The sequence below is a fragment of the Cottoperca gobio genome, chromosome 2 (assembly GCF_900634415.1).
Source record: "Cottoperca gobio chromosome 2, fCotGob3.1, whole genome shotgun sequence".
Classification (NCBI taxonomy): domain Eukaryota; kingdom Metazoa; phylum Chordata; class Actinopteri; order Perciformes; family Bovichtidae; genus Cottoperca; species Cottoperca gobio.
Genome location: NC_041356.1, coordinates 6,045,575 through 6,064,995, shown reverse-complemented (window position 1 = coordinate 6,064,995; position 19,421 = coordinate 6,045,575). Strand labels below are relative to the sequence as shown.

General features: G+C 41.1%; 2 protein-coding genes across 6 annotated transcripts; one reads left to right on the top strand and one right to left on the bottom strand.

Annotated features, from left to right (window-relative positions):
• Positions 1-170: 170 nt before the first annotated feature.
• On the bottom strand, positions 171-7,441 carry LOC115020356 (uncharacterized). Of its 3 annotated transcripts, none has more exons than XM_029450330.1 (12): positions 7,301-7,440; positions 6,398-6,454; positions 5,720-5,752; positions 4,799-4,833; positions 4,612-4,676; positions 4,238-4,350; positions 4,001-4,106; positions 3,237-3,378; positions 1,453-1,759; positions 805-925; positions 548-578; positions 171-458 (listed from the first exon to the last, which is right to left on the bottom strand). In XM_029450330.1, the coding sequence occupies exons 6-10, from the start codon at positions 4,318-4,320 to the stop codon at positions 919-921; spliced, it is 645 nt and encodes a 214-aa protein (XP_029306190.1). In that variant the 5' UTR covers positions 4,321-4,350; positions 4,612-4,676; positions 4,799-4,833; positions 5,720-5,752; positions 6,398-6,454; positions 7,301-7,440; the 3' UTR covers positions 171-458; positions 548-578; positions 805-918. The 3 variants fall into 3 exon arrangements, with proteins under 3 accessions (XP_029306190.1, XP_029306198.1, XP_029306206.1); XM_029450338.1 differs by lacking the exon at positions 7,301-7,440 and adding an exon at positions 7,142-7,214; XM_029450346.1 differs by lacking the exon at positions 4,799-4,833 and having other exon boundaries at positions 7,301-7,441.
• On the top strand, positions 6,846-9,432 carry gemin8 (gem (nuclear organelle) associated protein 8). Of its 3 annotated transcripts, none has more exons than XM_029450358.1 (4): positions 6,846-6,941; positions 7,209-7,271; positions 7,942-8,260; positions 8,397-9,432. In XM_029450358.1, the coding sequence occupies exons 2-4, from the start codon at positions 7,269-7,271 to the stop codon at positions 8,654-8,656; spliced, it is 582 nt and encodes a 193-aa protein (XP_029306218.1). In that variant the 5' UTR covers positions 6,846-6,941; positions 7,209-7,268; the 3' UTR covers positions 8,657-9,432. The 3 variants fall into 3 exon arrangements, with proteins under 3 accessions (XP_029306218.1, XP_029306236.1, XP_029306228.1); XM_029450376.1 differs by having other exon boundaries at positions 6,929-6,973; XM_029450368.1 differs by lacking the exon at positions 6,846-6,941 and adding an exon at positions 6,965-7,099.
• Positions 9,433-19,421: the final 9,989 nt, after the last annotated feature.

The following is a 19,421-nucleotide window of genomic DNA, read 5'->3' as shown; positions in this document are numbered from 1 at the left end:
AACATTAATATTATATAATAATAACAAAAACTTGCATTAGAATGAATGTTCTGTCATTAAAAAAAAGAAATCTCATTGCACATCGACAAAGCCTTAATATGAAAAGTGCATTTTGTTGTTTGTTTATATTCAGAAACTAATAAATAAAGACATATTAAAAAAGACACAACTTAGTTTTAACTGTTTATTTGTAAAATAATTGGATGATTCTGATCATTATTACAGTGTAACATAATAAGAGTAATTTAACATTTTAGACTTTAAACTTACTAAGGATACAGTCAGGAAGCTAAACAGGGCCACCTGCTGGACAACAGCTGTTATAATCATGTCCTGAATGTGTCCTCTGTGGTCGACATGTTTGAGTTACTCGTGTCACAGACATTTATTCTGAGCGTTGAATAAAGCTCGCTCTCTTTCTGCATGAAGGTGCCGTACGGCTCTATGTCTTCTGGCTCCTGCAGAGAGACGCATGGATAAAAAGTAAAGAAGATACACATTTAAATGAGCCACATAAATGAAGGTGTTACATTTGTCAGAACATTACCGTGTTTGGACGACTGCTCGGTGGTTGTCTTCTGTTGGGGCAAACAACAACGCGTTAGTTATGAATATTAATGCTGGTTCTTCCTGCTTTGTGTTGTCTTGTTCTATAGATAGATCAGGAAATGAAAGGTGTCTTCCTTCATTATTTCATATGCAACTGAAAGTGCATTTTAATACCACAATGGATATATTAAAATTATTTTTGAGAGTGCTATTCATTTAAGAAGCATTCCTTTGAACGTTACAGTAGTCTCTCACCCATGACGTATTCCTCTGTAGATGAACCCGAGGAGAACTCCAGTTATAACGATGACTGTAGGTACGACGATCAAAACACTCGGAATCTGCATCTGTGTTGAACTGCTGCCGTCTTCATCCTCTAAAACATTGTAAAGCAAAAAAACAAAACAGAAAAATGACGCTGGTATTTTCTCTGTTTGTAAAGAAGCCATTAAAGGCTGCTGTCTGCTGTACACAGTAATATTGTTTTACTAAAAACTGCCAATCAAAGACAACAGAAGAGACTTTTGTTGGTTTAAAGTGAGACACTACAGGCAATAACATGTGTTTGTTCATGCACTGGTCAATTTCAAGAGTTTGGGCTATTGCAAACTCCAAAACATCCAAAATACACATTTAGCTGTTTATTTGACTAACTTTGTCTATTTGTGTCTGTAGACTTCTCCTAAATTCACCAAAAGTTAGCATTATAAAGCTTCATTTGCATATTCAAATATAACATTTCAGAAAACTTGTAAAACAAAACATAATTGTCTCAATATAAATAATCAGCAGGGTAAGTTTCATGCTTATAGTGTAGTGTCTCCCCTAACAGACATCAACAATGGCCTACACTGTGGAAAATAACCAGCTTAAATTTAGCCAAAGTATGAGAGGAACATTTACCTTCTACAGTGATATTCAGACGGAGAGTAGTGGTTCCCTGAGTGTGTGCATTCACAGGTGTAGTTCCCACTATCCACTGGTGTTAAACTGGTCAGGTGAAGAAAAACAGTCTGATTCTCCATCATGAGTGAGAACCTGGAGTCACACTCGCTCTCAAAGCCCCCTCCATGTTCATACAGCAGACGACACTCGTCTCCACTCCTCTCTGTTCTGATCCGACACACTAGAAGTGTGATGGTGATCCGTGTAGTATTGCTGCATATTGTAGTGACATCTGATCCACTTCCAATAGTTTTCACTTCAGTCCCTGCAAGAAATCCAAAGTTAGGAAATGTATTAAAGGCAAAACTAGCAAACAGGTATAAACAGTATGTAAAGAAAAGCTCCTGTACTGTACCTTCAGAGCCAAAGCACAAACACAGAGGCAGAAGCAGAACATAAAACAGTGTCCATTGATCCATAATCATAGAGACGTCTGAGTAACAGTGTTGCAGTCGGTAAACTAAACTCAAGTGTGAGGATTTTCTCTCTTTTTACATATTTTTGAGGTTTGGACAAAACCGTCACTATTCAGAATATTTACAAACCAAACAATCAATTAATTAATGGAGAAAATAAACAGCAGATTAATAAATTATGAAAATAATCATTTGGTTGCAATCAGACACAAAATAGATCAAAATGAGCTCCACCTCAACCAACAGTAAAGTCCTGCTTTTACATTAATGCACAAGTAATAATAATCCAATGTAATCATTTATAATAGTCACAGGGGACATTTTTTATGCATAGATAATATTATTAGTAATAGTAATTATTAGAAGGCATTGCCTAAAAATCTTGTATGTTATAATTGTTTGCACGGTGGTGTCTATTTTTACATATTTATTATATTTTTTATACATTTATTATACTGTCTTCTATGTGACCTATGACCTATATAGGGGACAATAAAGACCATCTATCTAACCCTTTAAGTACATTTTCCTATTTATACTTACATGTATACTTATTTAAGTATATCTGTAACGTCAATTAATGGTAATTTACAAAAAGCGTCTTCTGCATTCCCTTATGTAACACGGTCCCCTGAGAGATGCTGTGGTGGGCTGGTGGTTAAGACACACACACCACGCTGTATGCTGTGCAGCTAACGTTCCATTACGACCACGGACATTTGTCATCGTTTCCTGTCTGCGTGTGACCTATTTTTTCATATAAGACAAAAATGCCACAGCTAAACACCTTGAATGTAAGTTTATTGTACGTATGAATACACACGTTAACAGCTAGTTTATACATTTAAAAGTAGTAGAAAATAATACTTGGCTCAGGGTACAAAATGACTTATACCCTAATAGATATCAACATGAAACTTCCCCAGTTGGTTACTTACATTAAGACAATATTTTTTTGTATTACACTTTTTCTGAAATATTATGTTTTCATATGCAAATGAGGCATTATCTAATGCTAACTTTAGGTGAATTTAAGAGAAATCTACAGACACAAATAGACAAAGTTAGTAAAATAAGTCTGAAAGAAGACGTGTTATGGAAGCAAAATAGCCCAAAATCTCAAAATGATCCAGTGCATGAATAAAATGTTTATGTATCTCGCCTTAATATGAAAAATGCACTTTGTCAATGGTTTCTATTTGTTATGGGGTTTAGGCCGGACATTTACTTGTATGCAAAAGAGCATAGATTTCTAAAGAAATATAATACTGCACATATAAAACCAACAAAAGCCCTGTAGAGCATGTACAGTATGTGAAGACGAACTTCTGAGGTCTTTGATTCTTAGTTTCTTTTGTTGAAGCAGGAGCCCAAAGACCATCACCAGGACAATGAAAGCCTTCTGGGTCCTCAGGCAGCGCTCTAGCTTCTGCTCCAGGAAGCTGCTGCTGGCCATCACATGCAGGAGCTGAGGCCGCAGAGGATTCAAATGAGAGACAACAGGAAGTTTAAGGATACGGTCGAGTCTTTTCAAAGATGTGTTCAAACCGAGGAGAAGTTCTTTTGGTGTTTTTTTGTGCACCATTTTGAATCTTTTTTTAAAATGGGGACACCTAATGATAATAATTACAGAAGAGTCTTAGGAACAGGCATAAGGGGAAAGAAATTAGGAAGATTTTTTTTTATTTTGCATTTCAAGAATAAAGTCAAAATGTCAACAATAATTTCGAACTCTAGAAAGCTAGAAATTTGATTTATTCTCAAAATGCAATTTATTCCGATTTATTTATTCTTATGCCTGACCTTAATGTTTGACCTTATTCTCCACATTTTGACTTTATTCAAACAACAACAAAAACTAAACTTGAGTTTGTTTGTGCTTTTGTTTCTTGTACTTTCGTATACTGTACAAAAAGATTTCTTTAAATGTGAAAACTAATAAAGTGAAAAACGCCAGTTTGGACTCGGCAACATACATCATTCTGGACTCTTATTATCACTGAACAATTGCAGGAAAAACAGCATCAAAAACTCCGCAGGTGAGTTATTTACACATCACAACAAAGCTGGTGTCAAGAAACACAACTCACCGTCGTGTGGATCCTTCGATAATCGCTGCTGGTCGCCAGTGTGCCGTAGTTGTTGTTGGGCAGCCTGACGACGGGCTTCACATCCTGCAGGACGGACCAGTTGAATCTGAAAAGCAAACAAATAAAAATTATTAATCGTTTCTCTTCATAAGGCAGGACTAAACACATGTTTACATACAGAACACATGCACAACAAATGATAAATGACATTTAGTAGTGTGTCATCGTCAGTCTGACCTTTGCACCGGGGGGAACGCCTCCCAGAACTGGGCCCGGTCCCGGCCGCCGTCAGTCGTCCTGAGCTCCATGTCGTTAACCATGATGAGTTAATGGCTTTGACTAATGTCGAGCTTTAAATATAAAAAGAATATCAACAAATTCAAGTTGAAAGCAAGACTGTTTGGAGACACGCGGGTCTCACAGGACAAAACTACAAACACAGGATGATCTGATAGAATATGAAGCTCTGCTGTAGATTAAACTACCAACATGATATAAAGGAGTTCAAATGAGCACAACCTTCAACTTTTAAGAGGTAAAAAAGCAACATAATGGTAATACTAATCCAAAAACAATCAAAACACTGAAAAAGGATCTGACTTCAGACATACCTTCACACGGGAACACAATGATCTCCAAGGCTTCACCTCGTCTTCCTCTGTCGATCTGGAGGAGTCTGCTCAGACAACACACAGCCGCAGCTCACAGATCAGATTAGATTACTGTCTTCCTCCTGCAGCATTGTGTTGTATAATTGAATCAAGTAGCGCTCCACACATTACCCAAAGGGTTGCTTACCTGGGGAAACCACTGTCAAGTACTGAAGGGAAAATCTGAAGGAATTGTGTTTCCATTAATGAACATATTTAAATACTTATTCAGTTAAATATGAAGGATCGCAGCCAGACGACGCTGCCCACAGATAAATACATCTAAGTCAGAGATGTGAAAGTTGCCCTGCATAATAACAAGAAGCTCTGACAAGAAGAGCACATAACAGAAACCAAAGCGTCAATAACAATGACAGCTCTTAGACACCTTTTAGAGTCGTGGTCTGTTGACTTCTGTGTTTTATAAATGTGGATGTTGTGGAAATTCATGATTTGTGAGTTTGTGTCCCGGGGAGACACCAAATGTCTCTTTTGGGTCTCGAGCTGAGAAAGTTTGTTTTTATGCACCAAATAAACTGAATTATTCATGAGGCCACCAGCAGGGGGAGCAGGAGACGCAGAATAGAACTGCATGGCCTGTAATGAATCATTGAAGGTGTTAGTTAGTCCACACTAAAGCTATTTCAATTATTACATTTTGAGCTTCTTGTACTGCTTTACTTGAGTATTTACATTTCCTGCTTCAAAGGAAAATATTGTACTTTTTACTCATTTATTTGATATTTGTTATTTGCAGAATGATTTTCATTTTGGTACTTTAAGTAACATTTTGAATGCATGACTTTTACTTGTATTTCTACTCTACTTTTACTTAAGTTAAAGATCTGAGTCCACCTTTGACTATGAATAACACAATTATTAATAAATAAAAGTCTAATGCATTATTATATTTAGTAAAACTCAGTTTTATTTAAAGATGTGAATGGAAATTATCAATAACTTGTTGAGACAAAAGCCAAAAATATGAGCCAAATATAAGAAATAAAAGCATTCACAAAATGTTAACTTCCCATCATGTAATGCGACATTAAGGAAATATAAAACGTACCTCTTATGATCCATGCTGTTTCATATAGCGTAGCTGTAAACAGAAGAAGAAAGGACATCCATATAAGGTCAATATTTACTTTGATAAATATGAAATGCATAATGAAATACGGCCGTGCATTATCCACTATGCACTGGGTCGTTTATTTAAGCAATGTATACATCGACTGCTACTTACACAGCAATCTGATGTAGTATTCAAGGAAGAAATACATGGTTCATCTTGAGAAAATCCATGTTCTGCAATGTTGAAAATACTTTTTCTATTGTGTGAACTCATCCATTCAAACATCAGAGGAGGAAATGTGTTTGGAAAAGGCACATCTGTCTTTTTGCATTCACTCTGAAAGCTTTGAAGCCTCAAGCCAAAGCATGACCCAGATAGACAGTCAAACATGTCTCACAGCACTCACACACTCTGCCCAACTACTCTGTCTTACCCCGCCGTCCTGGAATATCACAATGTCCTTGCCCACATAATGTTATATATCTAATTCAAAAACTAAAACCCCACATACATATATTTGATGATGTGTGCGCATATGTAGGTACAGAACAAAGATATCAAGGTGCAATGCACTGAAAATGGTTTTACAAACTTTACTCCTACACAATATTGTAGCCAAATGTACATAAGAGAATGAACTCAATGTAGAGATTGAGGTAAGGAGAACTTCACCTTTGACCCTCATGGCATGTCATACACCTACATGTCCACATTCCTTATAGATTCACCCTAAATCAGACAGAAAAAACAGACTCAGTTCATTTTGCACATCAGAGGTAGGCACGAATACGAACAGTACTGTAAGTTAAGAGCTAAAAACATGGATGAAGAAAGCAAGGCCTTTCATTATTACTTTTCAAAACTATCAAAATGGTCAAATGTAAGATATTAAATCCTCACAATTCAAATTATTCCATTATATTACATACAATGAATACCATTACTTAATCTTATCATATAGACTATTAGATACTCTTGTAGTTTCTATTGTTATTTTATTATTCATATTCTGTTATTCTTATATTTGTTTCTGTCCTGCAACAACCGAATTTCGGGATCAATAAAACCAGTTATTATATCCTGCAGGTGCGCGCGATGACCACGAGGTGGCGCCACGTAGCCAGATTTTATTTTGCTTCCGCTCAAAGGCTGCTGGGAAATTTGTCTTTCAGGAAGCATCATGAGCCGCTAAACAAGTTGACATCACAGCATGGAGGTAAATGATTGCAAATGAGAGGCATTCAGCATGTAACTACAACCTTTACATTACATGTGTTAACTGCAGTTACAGGGTGTTATTGTTGGTGGTGCTTGGCGTCCATTTTTGTTTTCAAGATGTCAGCGTGCTCCTCTCATCCCCCCCGAACCCTTAAAGTTAGTTTAACTGTTGTGTTTCAGAGTCGTAATATAACTCACCAGAAGCAGGTATTGTTTAACGTACTCCTGATTTGTTTGTTCTTAATAGTTATTCTTTATCTTTCAGAATTAGTTTGCGGTTGAAATAACAAAGTTTGTCAGAAAGAAACTGCAAACATCTTCAATCATGGTAAGGAAGCCGAGAAGGAGAACTCTTACCGTTTTTAGCTTGAGTATTGCTCATTAAAGGTGCACCGTGCATGATTTTATAATAACACCCCCCCCCCCTATTATAATCCTAAACCACTGCAACATATGCAGCAGATACCCATTCACTGAGACGTTCAGGGACCTGTTAGCCTCGGGAAACTCAGGTGTTATGTCCACAGGAAGTGACACATTTTCCAGGGTTCCCACTGATCCTGACAAAAGTCTTTAAAGTATAAGACATTGAATTCATTAATCAAAAAAATAATGCCTTGATTGTTTCTAAAATGTCTTGAATCAGTCTTTCAAATGTCCTAAAAATGCTAAGACATTGGAAGTAAGATTTTATAGATTGTTTCTTTCTGACATTGCAATTTAAAATGTGACACAGTGAAAAAACATCAATCATACAAGTCAAATGAGGGAGTAGGAGACTTATTCCCTGTGTCCACTGTCCTCCTCTCTTTCCTGGTCAACATGACTATGCTATGCAGTTTAGAGACGATCCAGTAAAGGTCTCTGGTCTGATTCACTGCTGGAGACACCGGAGTGCCCAGTATACCTCCTAAATGAATCTAAAACTGGCTGATTCTTTATGAAAAGACTGTGAATGCAATGGAATAAGCATTAAAACTGATCTTTCTCATTGGCAGGAGGACATTAGCACTGTGATGTCCTGCTTCTCCAGCCCTGTGTACAGCCGCTACTGGCAGCACTACCAGCAGGCCATGGCCTGGAACCAGAGACACCAGCGAGCCTACAGAAAGGCCTTGGAGGCTGCATACGGCCACGCTCACATCCGGGAGCAGCGTCCCAGCAGCCAGCCGCAGCGCTACGCAGACTGGAACGCAGGGGAGGGTGACGAGGAGAGCAGCTCGGACGGTGAGATCGAGTGTGACGTCAGCAACATGGAGATCAGCGAGGAGCTTCGGCAGTACTTCGCCCAGACAGAGAAACACAAAGAGGAGCTGAGTAAGAGAACAGGGTGTTGAGGAAAAGATTGTGACGTTATTGCCAAACTTCTTCCATCTCCATCACTTTATCAGTATGAGATGAAGACACTCGACTGCTCGATTTGTGAAGATAATCAGTTTTCTTGTCCCTGCAGAGAAGCAACAGCTGATTGAGGCCGAGCAGCACGACAGCTACGTGCCGGCCGACCAGGACCTGCGCGGAAGCTCCTGGCGAAGCAGCATGGCTCCTCCCTCTGAGCGACCCGGCGAGAGACGCGGGGCTGAGATGAAGAAGCTATACGGCAAGGACGCGGCCAAGATTCAGGCCATGGAGGCGGCAATGCAGCTCAACTTCGACAGACACTGTGACCTCAAACAGCCCAAGTACTGGCCCGTTATCCCACTGAAACTGTGACGGCTGTAAACGGTTTGATTTTGGAGAAAATCCCTTCTCTGATCTCTCGGTGAGACGCCGGCTTTGGCGTGTAATGGATTGAGGCTGCTGATGTAGAACTAATAGTGCGGGTTATCTGAGGGTTACAAGTTATTTTAAGCACAAAAAAGTTGCAAAAATTAGCTGGGCTTCTGCTTAGCCGGACGTGAACGTCACAGACCCGTCAGCTGATGCTCTTAATGAAAACATAGGATTTTGAGGCGACACAACATGTTGTTTTTTGTGGCTTTCCACCGTTGTTTTTGCTAGATTTCAGGACACAAACTGAGAAAATGGAGTCAGCTAAGGTTGAGATGTACAGTAAAACCGCTCCTGTCGGTATATTCAAACATGTTCCTGTGTGTTTCCTCCTTCTCTGTTTCTGTTCACCCTCTGGTTTGGTGACGCTGCAGTAGCTCCTCTTATGCCTGTCAACTTAGTTTAACCACAAAAACATTTTCAACCCCCTTCCTCTGTTCAAATTTAGAAGCGTTCCCGCATGACTGCGTCTGATATTTCACTTTTCGATATGCACTAAGAGTGATTTGTTGTGGTTGCTTCTAAACTGTGCCTCCTTTCATTCTGACATTTCAAAGCTCAAAGTTCAAAGCCGTTCGTGTGGTTTCTCAGGAGGGACGTCGACTAGTCTCTTTTATCTTGTGCTTGCAACAACCAGCAACCTTTTTTTCTTTTTTTGACTGAAGGATCTGTGTTTTCATATAACGTGTTTATAATAAAGTGTTTTCTGTGTGATGAAACCTGCTTTGTCAGTGGTGATTTGTTATTTACCTTTTATTTTGTAATGGGAGTCTGGTTCTCGATTATGTTACTGCTGTTGCAGTCGTTTTTAACAAGCATCAGTCAGTTCTGAAGCATTCCTTGTCACTCATGACACACTGACCTAAAAACACTCACAACCGGGAGCATTACATAAATTAATTTATCTTTGAAAGATTTTTTACAAATCTGTATTTCATTCTAGAATAAGAATACTGTAAAACCCTTCCACTTTATTGGCTGTACAGCCATTTCATTTAATATCCTTTATTTTTTATTCTACGTTGCATATAGTCATTTTCTTCACTGAAAAATACAAATTTGAAACAATAACTAATTTAGATAAAAAGACTAAAAACGGGAGAGTAGGTTTTCAATGATTATTTCACTTTATTGTAAATATTATGCAGTAAGCTAAATGTCTACATCCAAAACATATTTGCACTTAAAGTGTTGTTTTATAAGTTTTTTGTTGCATTTTCGTACTTTCCTTTTTATTTAATAACGCGTGGGGGACCAGCCAGGCCACTTGGATTAGGGAAGTCTGATTTCTAGACCCGGCTGTGACGTCACACATACACCTCCACCCCCTGATTCCAAAACGGGACGTCCAGTTGTTTGTATGCAGCCCCCCTCCAAGCAACCTGTGGACATCATCCGGGAGTTTTGTCACTTTTATTTGTCTCAGGGCGAGCTGAAAAATGGGTAGGTGAACTATCCTCTACATTTATTCTGTACTTTCGTCTCAACAGTAGAAGAAATGGGGTCACTTCGCTTCTTTCTGTTGTTGCCTTCTTGTTGTTGCCTCTTGTCTGGACGCTGTCCTCCAGCAGCTGCAGGGACCTCTTCTGCGCGTGTGCGCTGCGCGTGATGCGGCTCGTTTCTTGTCATTTGCGTGTATGCTTATCGGTTTAAAGGCTCAAACTAAAAGTACAACTTCATCGCTTCATGCTGACGGTCCTGCAGCCCTTTGTCAGTTATTAGCAACATTATCCTCTGGGGGAAGATAGTTACATTAGCTTTGGATGTCATGGGTCACCATTGCGCGCTCGTGCACGATTAGCGAACATCGTTACAGAAAGTGAAAATCGTCTTTAAAATACATGTAGCACTGCAGTGTGTGTTTGCATTTCACAGAGCAGCTTTTGAAACTTTTGAAGACTTCATCATTTAATTAAAGAATATTCCATTAGTGCATGCATGTTGCAGGAATATTAACAACAATGCAGTCCTGTAGTGTCTTCTTACATATTTTCTGGAAAACATCTCCTGTTGGAAGGTCACACGTGAGTTTGCCTGATTGTCTCCTTCCCACATCCTCATGTGAGAGCTAGATGTTGATTGGATTAAAAAAGACTGAACCTGCGCCCTCACTGTGGATTAAACAGGCTGCACAAGGTTGAAACACAGAAGACAATGTCTGTTGTGTACAGTGGAAGTGCATGCCGCCGGAAGTGCAGAGTTTCCTAATTTTCATAAACTTTACTCACTCAGGTAAGCTCGTTGAGTTTGAGACCAAGAGACACACGAGAGCACAGCAGGAGGAATAACTCACACACAAGCTGCACAAACAGCTTCAGAAACAATCAGACATTCAAGTTTTAATGTCCATTTTGAAGTAGTAGTCGTCGTTTTACATCTCTGTGATTGTTTTGAATCTATTGTAAGTCGTTTTGCATCTTTTTGTGGTGGTTTTGCAAATAGTTTTAGTCGTATTGTGTGTCTTTGTATTAACTTTGCGTCTCTTTATGGTCATTTTGCGTCTCCTTGTAGTCGTTTCACGTTTCTTTGTGGTAGTTTTGTGTCGTTCTGAAGTCAGTTTGAGTTGTTTGTAGTGGTTTTGTCTATGTTTGTGGTCATATGACATTTGAACCTGGGTAAGAGCGAATAACATCCAGAGAGTTCTCTTCCAAGAATATTAAATAGATTAAGTAAAAACATTCAAACCTGGGCAGGAAGGGACATAAAACCCTGAGGTTACACTCAGACATGTATGTGGTGTATACAGTATTAAGCGCAGATAAATGTTGACATTGATAATACCAGAACCTCGTGCATGAACAACCAAGAGAACAGGAAACAACACTCAAGGTGAATGTCAGTATTTAAAAAAACACCAATCGAGCTTTCCTGTCATGGTTGACCCAAACCCATAGAAGCAGACTGTACATGTGACTTCTTTGTGGTCAGAACACAATGTATTTGCAGAAATTCCGAATTGAAACCAGTAGCGTTCAGATTGATCTCATCAGATCCCTGATCCAACAACCTTTCCAGTCATTTCTCTCTCTCTCTCTCTCTCTCTCCGTTTCACAACATCTGTTTCCAATAAGGCATCAGGGCTGTTTATCGCCTTCAGGCCGGTGAGAAGTTGAGAACAGACAGGATGTAGTCAAGTGACATGATTTACTGCGATGGAGAACCGGAGCAATTTCTCTGCAGGAAGCCATCGTAAACTTCTCTTCTTTAGGCTCCTTTTGCCTGTTATTCCCCCAAACTGCTACTTTAGTCTCATCAGCATCAGCATCAACATTCCCGTCTTTCATCTGCATCTGCTCCTCTCATTGTCTCCATCATTATTCTTTCCACCACCCCCCCCCACTCCCCCCGCCCCTCTTCCTCCCCCCTCTCCTTTCCTTTCCTCCCCCTCCCGTGCGCCCTCCTTCGTGAATTCGCTCTTTGTGCTCGCTGCCGTTTTTTCGTCTCTGTGGATGTGTGCAAACTCATATCCTCTTGCATCCTCTCCGTGCTGATCTGCAGAATGGATGCTGAATGTAACAGCCGACAAGCAGACAGACTTCAAAGGCTGCAGATTTATTTTTAAGGAGTCTTTTATTCTGAAGGAATAAATGATCACTCGGCTGGAAGAAAAAAAAAAGGAGAAAGTGGAACGATCCACTGACCTGATTAGAATAACTGTGTACAGACACTTAAACTGCAGCAGTGGTGTCATTATTATAGTCATATAAATATAAAGGGATTGCTGAATACACACCATAGCTACTGTGTTTCCTTATCTGTGTACATATTGAGTTTGCAAGTTGCTGAAAGCTGATATATTTTGACTGATATACTAATTTGCGCAAACAATACTACATATTTTAATTCTAACGGGTGTACGATTGTACGTGTTGTTATGTAATGCTGTTTATCTATTTTTAAATACATAAATAATAGCACACGGCACGAAACACAGAAGCAAATATATCAAGTCAATCCACGGGAAACATGTTCGCTCCGAACCCGCAGAGCACATTCCCCAGCATTAACAAGTGTTTGGTTCTCCAGTGTTAATGATGAGGAGTTGACGAGCGTCGATGTGACAGCTCATATGACTCCGGGGCAGCTTTTTCAAAACTATCTAAAAGTGTTCAAACTCTGATAGTCGTGGACGTAAAGCAACACTGGCATAAGAGTCCAATTAAGACCGACGATTGGCAAATTTGGAATTATCTGCCTTGAAGTGTTTTATGATTCTGACTCTCGTCCTAAGAAAGAGAAGCAGTCGGCTTCCACATGTGTTACAGGACGGGTGTGAGCGAGACGGCTGGCTGTAGGTCAGCGGCCCGATATTTAAACTTCCATTTAAATAACTGTATTTTGCCATATCAAATGCTGCCGTGAGCAGGCCTTTGAGCTGAGTTTCACAAAAGAGAATCTGTCCAGGAAGTGAAGAGACGGAGCAGGTGTGTTGAGGTGCAGCTCTGTGTGGAGCTCAGGTGAGGATGAGAGACAGGGAGGGAGAAGCAGGCTGGGAGGGGCTGGTACGCAAACAACGGAAGTGAGAAACTGTTACGTGGCAGAGTGCGTGATTCTTTGTTCACCTCATCTCTAGCATTGGTGGTTTTATTGATCACTTTTAGGTTGGATGCAGCATCGCACTATCTCACAGAAACCTACAACCTCATGTCCAGCCAGTTTTCTTGACTTGTTTTTCACTTTGTCTATCTTCTACATTGATTTTGCTATTGATTTTATGTCCTTTGCTCTTTATATGCCGTTTTGAAAGGTGTTCTTTAGTTTAGCACGTATTGTGTTGTGCAGGACTTGGCCCTGACAGGACGCTGCAGAGGAGCCAGTTTCAATATTTCAAACATGCATCCATGTCTTCAATACCGCCACCTCCTCACCCTCACATCTGCTTTCATATTTAGTCTTTTCCTTGTCCTGCATTGTGAGCATTTTTAAACTCAGCCCAACGGCTCCTCTGATGTGTCAGAACATATATACACACACACAGACAGCACACCTCCCCCTGCTGCTCCGCCACCCCCGGAGTGAAGATGATGATTGTGATGATGATGATGATGATGATGAAGATGATGAACCCGGACTGCTTTGCATTTCTGTGACTCACGGTGTGGAAGCAGCTCTTATCCCACATTGCTGCCGGCGACGTGCGCTGCAGATTCAGTGCAGTAGGTCACAGGTGCAACAGGAGTCACATGACTGCTGAAGAGGTCACATGGTGCGGGCAGGCAGCCTTGGGGAGGGGGTGGGGTGCGGTACACACATATGGGGTGGGGTGTGTGTGTGCAGTTGTTGGGATGACGATCACAACATAACATCATGTGGAGCAGACTGTGGACCAAATCTGGGCCAGCGGGATTAGCGGCTCGTCGGATAAATTGCTGGATGGAGGGGGCTGCGGGGGGGGGGAGATGGGTGTGTGGGCGTGTGTGTGTTGAGGTGAGTCTAGGTTAAGCCATCCGTACTGACAGGAGTCAGATATGGTAAATAAAGCGAGATATATCTGAGATGTTCTCTCACTTTGATTTCATTTCTGTAGGCGGATGAAGTTCGGGCTGCAACTGTGGATTATTTTCATTATTGATTAATCGTTTGGTAAATAACGTTCACTTTAATAGGATATGAAACAGGGAAAAGCAGGAAATCTCCATGTTTGAGAGGAAAACAACCTTTTCTGACATTTTTGCATGAAAAATTACTTTTCTGTCGATGGACTATGCAGTTAGTCGACTAATGGTTGCAGCTCTAGATCCAGTCGAGGGTGAGCGTTGGGTCGGCGTTAGGAGTGTGTGTGTGTGTGTTACACATTAAACCTTGCAATCGCATGCAGATTCAGTGCACACAGAACGGAAGTGCATGTGTTTCAGGCAGCACATGATGACAAAGCATGATGGGATTAGTTTGCATGAATTAGCGTCAAAGTTGCTCATGTAGCCGCTTTCTGCTTCGACTGTGGGTTGGAGAAAAACACGGGAAGAGACAGAAAGAAACTCTGCATTTGTTGGGGAAATTACTTTTTACATTTTCAACAAAAGTGTGTGTGTGTGTGTGTGTTCACGCTGATATCATTAGATGTGTGTGTTCGAGATGTTCGGGGATGAAAGGGAAGTGTCTCCTTGGTGACCGACGGCTGAGGGTGGGATGGGAGGGAAAACTGGGTCATCATCACCACCACAGATTAAAGGCCCAGGATCTGAATATACACCAAAGAACACACACACACACACACACACACACACACACACACACACACACACACACACACACACACACACACACACACACACAGTACGAACGAACATCTCTGCAGAGAAATGAGAAGGACTTACCAGGTGAGAGACGAAACAATTAAAGGTGTAGTGCTTCGATCTGGCTCTGCCAAAGGTTTCCCTTTTAGAGTAGGCCTGAAGCCCATTAAAATGGCAAGGATTAGACTAAAGCGACAGCGGGAGGCTCATAAAGCCGCCGCTGAGACACTGCTTCTGTGTGTGAGTGTGTGTGTGTGTGTGTGTGTGTGTGTGTGTGTGTGTCTGTGTGGTGTGTGTGTGTGTGTGTGTGTGTGTGTACCGGCGTCTTTGTATGGTTGTGTTTGCTCAAGTGATGCCCTGTTTTCCAGCTTTACTGATAAAAGAGGCAGATAAAGCAAAACAGATAGAAATGTACAAGGTGAGACAAGCAAGTTGGGGAAAGCTGGGATCATAAAGACGCTTAAACTGTTGCATGTGGGAGAATATTTCACTCGTTTCAGGACTCGGATAAGGAAAATTTACAAAATAGTCGCTTGGCCACATTATGAAAAGATTGTCTGCTTTTGTATTTCAAGGCTACATATTTGTCACGACTGAAAGAACCTTTGCAGACATGAACAGATACTTTTCATGCCGTAGTCACAGGGATGACAGGATGTGTACTGCAAGTTGAGTTTAGCTTCCTCAAAATGCTTAGTTTGTAGATGTAGGTCTACCATACCAAAAGTATTATTTAACAGTTGATCTGCTCTTAACGTAGACAGCAAACGTTAGTGTCATCTCCTTCTCGACCTCCAATCTTGTATCAGACGGAGACGGACACCCAACGCTCTGAGCATCAGCAGCAATTTCCAAAGGCTTGGGACAACAGACACTGTAGGTCATGCTGAGGTCAACCTCTGGGATCAGAGATCAAAGCCCGACACAAGAGATGCATAATGGACTCAATCAGCGGGTCAGGAAGACGCTACAAAGGTCATCGTGATGTCTGTAGTGAGGCTTACGCAGCACACAGGAGAAAATAACCAGGATCTTAACAACCTTAGTGCTCTTTGATGCTCTGAATCCTTCCTGTACTTCGTGAGCTTTCATCTATCAGAGAACTCATTCAATGACTGTTATCACTAGGTATAACCATAGACTGTATATAAGAAGTGGATGTAGTCACCAGGACGTCACACATTGGTTTGCGGAAGCCTCGAGTTTGTCGTCGCCATCTTGGTTTTCAAGTAGAATACATTTTTTGGCGACCAAACAACGTCTCAATTAACTTTCATGAACTGAAACGACACTGTAAAAGGGTTGAAGTTCGAAGACAAAACAATGGGCAACACCGAATCTGGTTGTAGCGACCTGTCAATCACAAGGTTGCCACGTCCTAAAGCATACACTGCTTTATCGTCTATTTGACTATAAATGGGACCAATTTACAAAATGAGCATCATGCTGTGTTGAAGATTTGAAACTAGCAATTGAGAACATAAAGTCTTTAGGAAAAAGTTTACTGAGGTAATAAATCAAGTGAGAAATCGGGTCATTTTCTCATAGACTTCTATACAATCTGACTTATTTTTGCAACCAGTGGAGTCGCCCCCTGCTGGTCATGATAAAGAATGCAGTCTTATTGTACATTGGCAATGCTAACATGCTGATGGTAGACATGTACAGTATAACTGTTTATCATGTTAATTTAGCCTGTTAACATGCTAACATTTGCAAATGAGCACTACACACAAAGTAAAGCTGATGCAGCCGGAAGTGTCATTTGTTATTTACTGGACAAATTATAAAGTTGAGCTGATGTTAGCGCCAGATGAAGAGTCATCCTCTGTGAACAATAAACGTCTGCAGAAACCTTTATGGCAAACCATGTAATCGTTGTTATATAATGCTGCTTAACGCTGGCTGATTTTAAATTAAAAACTGACTGCTCAATTCCCAAGGGACAACTTTCTTACTTATTTACGCTGCACTCTAACTGTCCACGAGACTGATGCTTCCAGGCAGCACAGAAAGCTTAAACATGTCGGCTGCATGTCAACAACTTTAGCTTTCAGCTGAGCCGGTTGTATGAGTAGAAATCATCTTACTGATAACACTTTCAGTCAGCCTCTCTTCATGGCTATGTTCTAAATTTGTTTTTGGTTTCTGCCTCAAGCTGTCACGAGGCCACGTGAGAAGTTTTCGGGGAACTGATAGCATCGCTAAAAGATCTCAATTAGTGCACCCTACCGGTGGTGTTAGACGTCTCCATGGCAACAGCGGAGCCAGTATCACTGCGAGATCACACCGCTCTGATGTTGAGGATGTGACCGTCACAAGAGCGTGATGTGGAAACCTTTTAAAGTCAAGTCTTTACAGAGGCGTCCAGAAACTGCTGTGTCCTCCTTTTCCTCTTCTTCTTCTCTCCCATTAACGGCACATCTGAACATGAAGGAGCGGCGACGTCCTCATTACTTTGAGACGACCCCATTTGGGCTCCACTTTTTTCTTCTCTATCTCACTGTAATGAGGGAAGACAGGCATTCGACAGGCACTCATGGCTTTCCCTTTAATGGACGCCAGGAGTTGTGGAGGCAGATAAGAAAGTATGTGCAGCTGAGCAGGAGCTCTTTCTGAAGCCCACAAATCGTTTGAAATGGCGGAAGATGAAACGGGATTCAGCAAAGTTAGAGGGTGCGTGGTCAACGCTGCACATAAAGGCTTCAAACACACAAATAAACTACAGGCTGTGTTGGTGCATTTATCCTTGGTTAACCTCTAAACCTCGCTTCATTGTTTCTCATTTCTCGTGTAGTCATATGGCCGAAGGGGATTATACAGTGCGTGACTTCCGACCCCAAAATCATTTTCTCTCTTACAAATCTCTTCAGTCATACATTGAATAAGAAACAATGCAGACATGTTTAGCAGTGTGTGTCTAGGGATTGTAACGCCGCTCGGTTGATCCCCCGCTTTAGTCCACGCTGAAGAATCTCAACAGCTATTGGATGGATTGCCACCCAATCTTCTACAGACATCGGGGGAGGGTTCAAAGCAACTTGGAAATTCCAGGTGTGTTTTAACAATATATGCCAGTCAGGTCAGATTAAACTATATTGTCATTGCAGTTAGCCTCTAACCAGAAGTGCAAAAGAAGCAGTGCAGTGCGTAATATATATAGAACATGGAGCATATGAAAAAGCTAAGATATATACAGTATGAGCAGCACTCTTCAGGCTGACACAGACGTATCACATTGCTAGCGACAACGAGATTAGCACAGGCGCTAGAATATTTGAATATCCCGCCTACTTTGCGCACTCCTCCGCAACTTTCCAGAACATCTGGTCAGATCTGCGCTGAACAAAGCCGCAGAGGTTTAGGCCTGACTCCAAGCAATGAACATTATGTGTGTGTTGTGTGTGTGTGTGTGTGTGTGTGTGTGTGTGTGTGTGTGTGTGTGTGTGTGTGTCAGGGCGATGCTGAAGAGTGCCAGGGAGCACTGTATCTCATCTTCTGGACAAGTCCTTAATCTGTGTGACCCAGCAGGGGATTATGGGGGTTCTGGGAGAAAAATAGGGTTTGAAACTCACCCTTCATGCCTAATAACTGACAGTTTGTTTGTGTTTGTTTGTTTGCGTGTGTGATTCATTCATACTACAACACAAACAGGAAAACTGAAAAGTGTGATGGCAATTTTTCACATTTATTAAAAACAAATTAGACATTTAATCTAAAAAAAACAACCTGCCATATTAAACACAAATGAAAGTAAAGTGAGTGTTTGTGTAATAAAACACACATTCCTTATATGGTATCAGCTAACCTTATGGCTGCCTTTGAAGGTTCTTTAAATGCCTTTCTACTGTATGTGTCTGGGTCTGCTTTTGGGTTCACACCTGGCTCTTCAGAACGGCACTCAACATGCTTCATAGAGACACATTTAATTAATTTATGCAACGCCTCGGGTTTCCTCTTGACTCAATATCAGAGAGCCATTTCAAATATCAAAAAGTGGGTGTGATGGGTGACCAGCATATGGTGCAGACTGGGTGTTCATTTCAGCCCTCGGGTTGAATGGATGCACTAAATGTCACGTTAGCTGTCCGGGTGATGAAAACATCAGGCGCTGGTGGGGTCACCTTTGTCTGCAGTGTGTGTGTGTGTGTGTGTGTGTGTGTGTGTGTGTGTGTGTGTGTGTGTGTGTGTGTGTGTGTGTGTGTGTGTGTGTGAGGGTGGGGGTTCCTGAACTGGCGTGTGGGCAGAGCTTTGTCTGAAACAGGGCCACGTGGGCCGAATTAAAACCTTATTTAAGAGGATTCGGGACAGATGGTGTCCCATTGTTTCAGGATGTTATTAGAAAATGGGGTGAATGATGCACACAGCACCCTCCGCTTCTGTGAATAAACACACCCCACCCGCTTTTAACCATTTGTCAGGGATTCGGGGACTCACCTTGCTTGATTTCTCATTGGATTGTGGCATCTTGC

Coding starts and splice junctions, on each gene's coding strand:
- LOC115020356 (XM_029450346.1), bottom strand. CDS start 4,320: ATGGTTAACGACATGGAGCTCAGGACGACTGACGGCGGCCGGGACCGG. Junction 4,107..4,237: donor GCGTTCCCCCCGGTGCAAAG/GTCAGACTGACG, acceptor TTTGCTTTTCAG/ATTCAACTGGTCCGTCCTGC. Junction 3,379..4,000: donor ATCGAAGGATCCACACGACG/GTGAGTTGTGTT, acceptor CTGCGGCCTCAG/CTCCTGCATGTGATGGCCAG.
- gemin8 (XM_029450358.1), top strand. Junction 8,261..8,396: donor GAAACACAAAGAGGAGCTGA/GTAAGAGAACAG, acceptor TTGTCCCTGCAG/AGAAGCAACAGCTGATTGAG.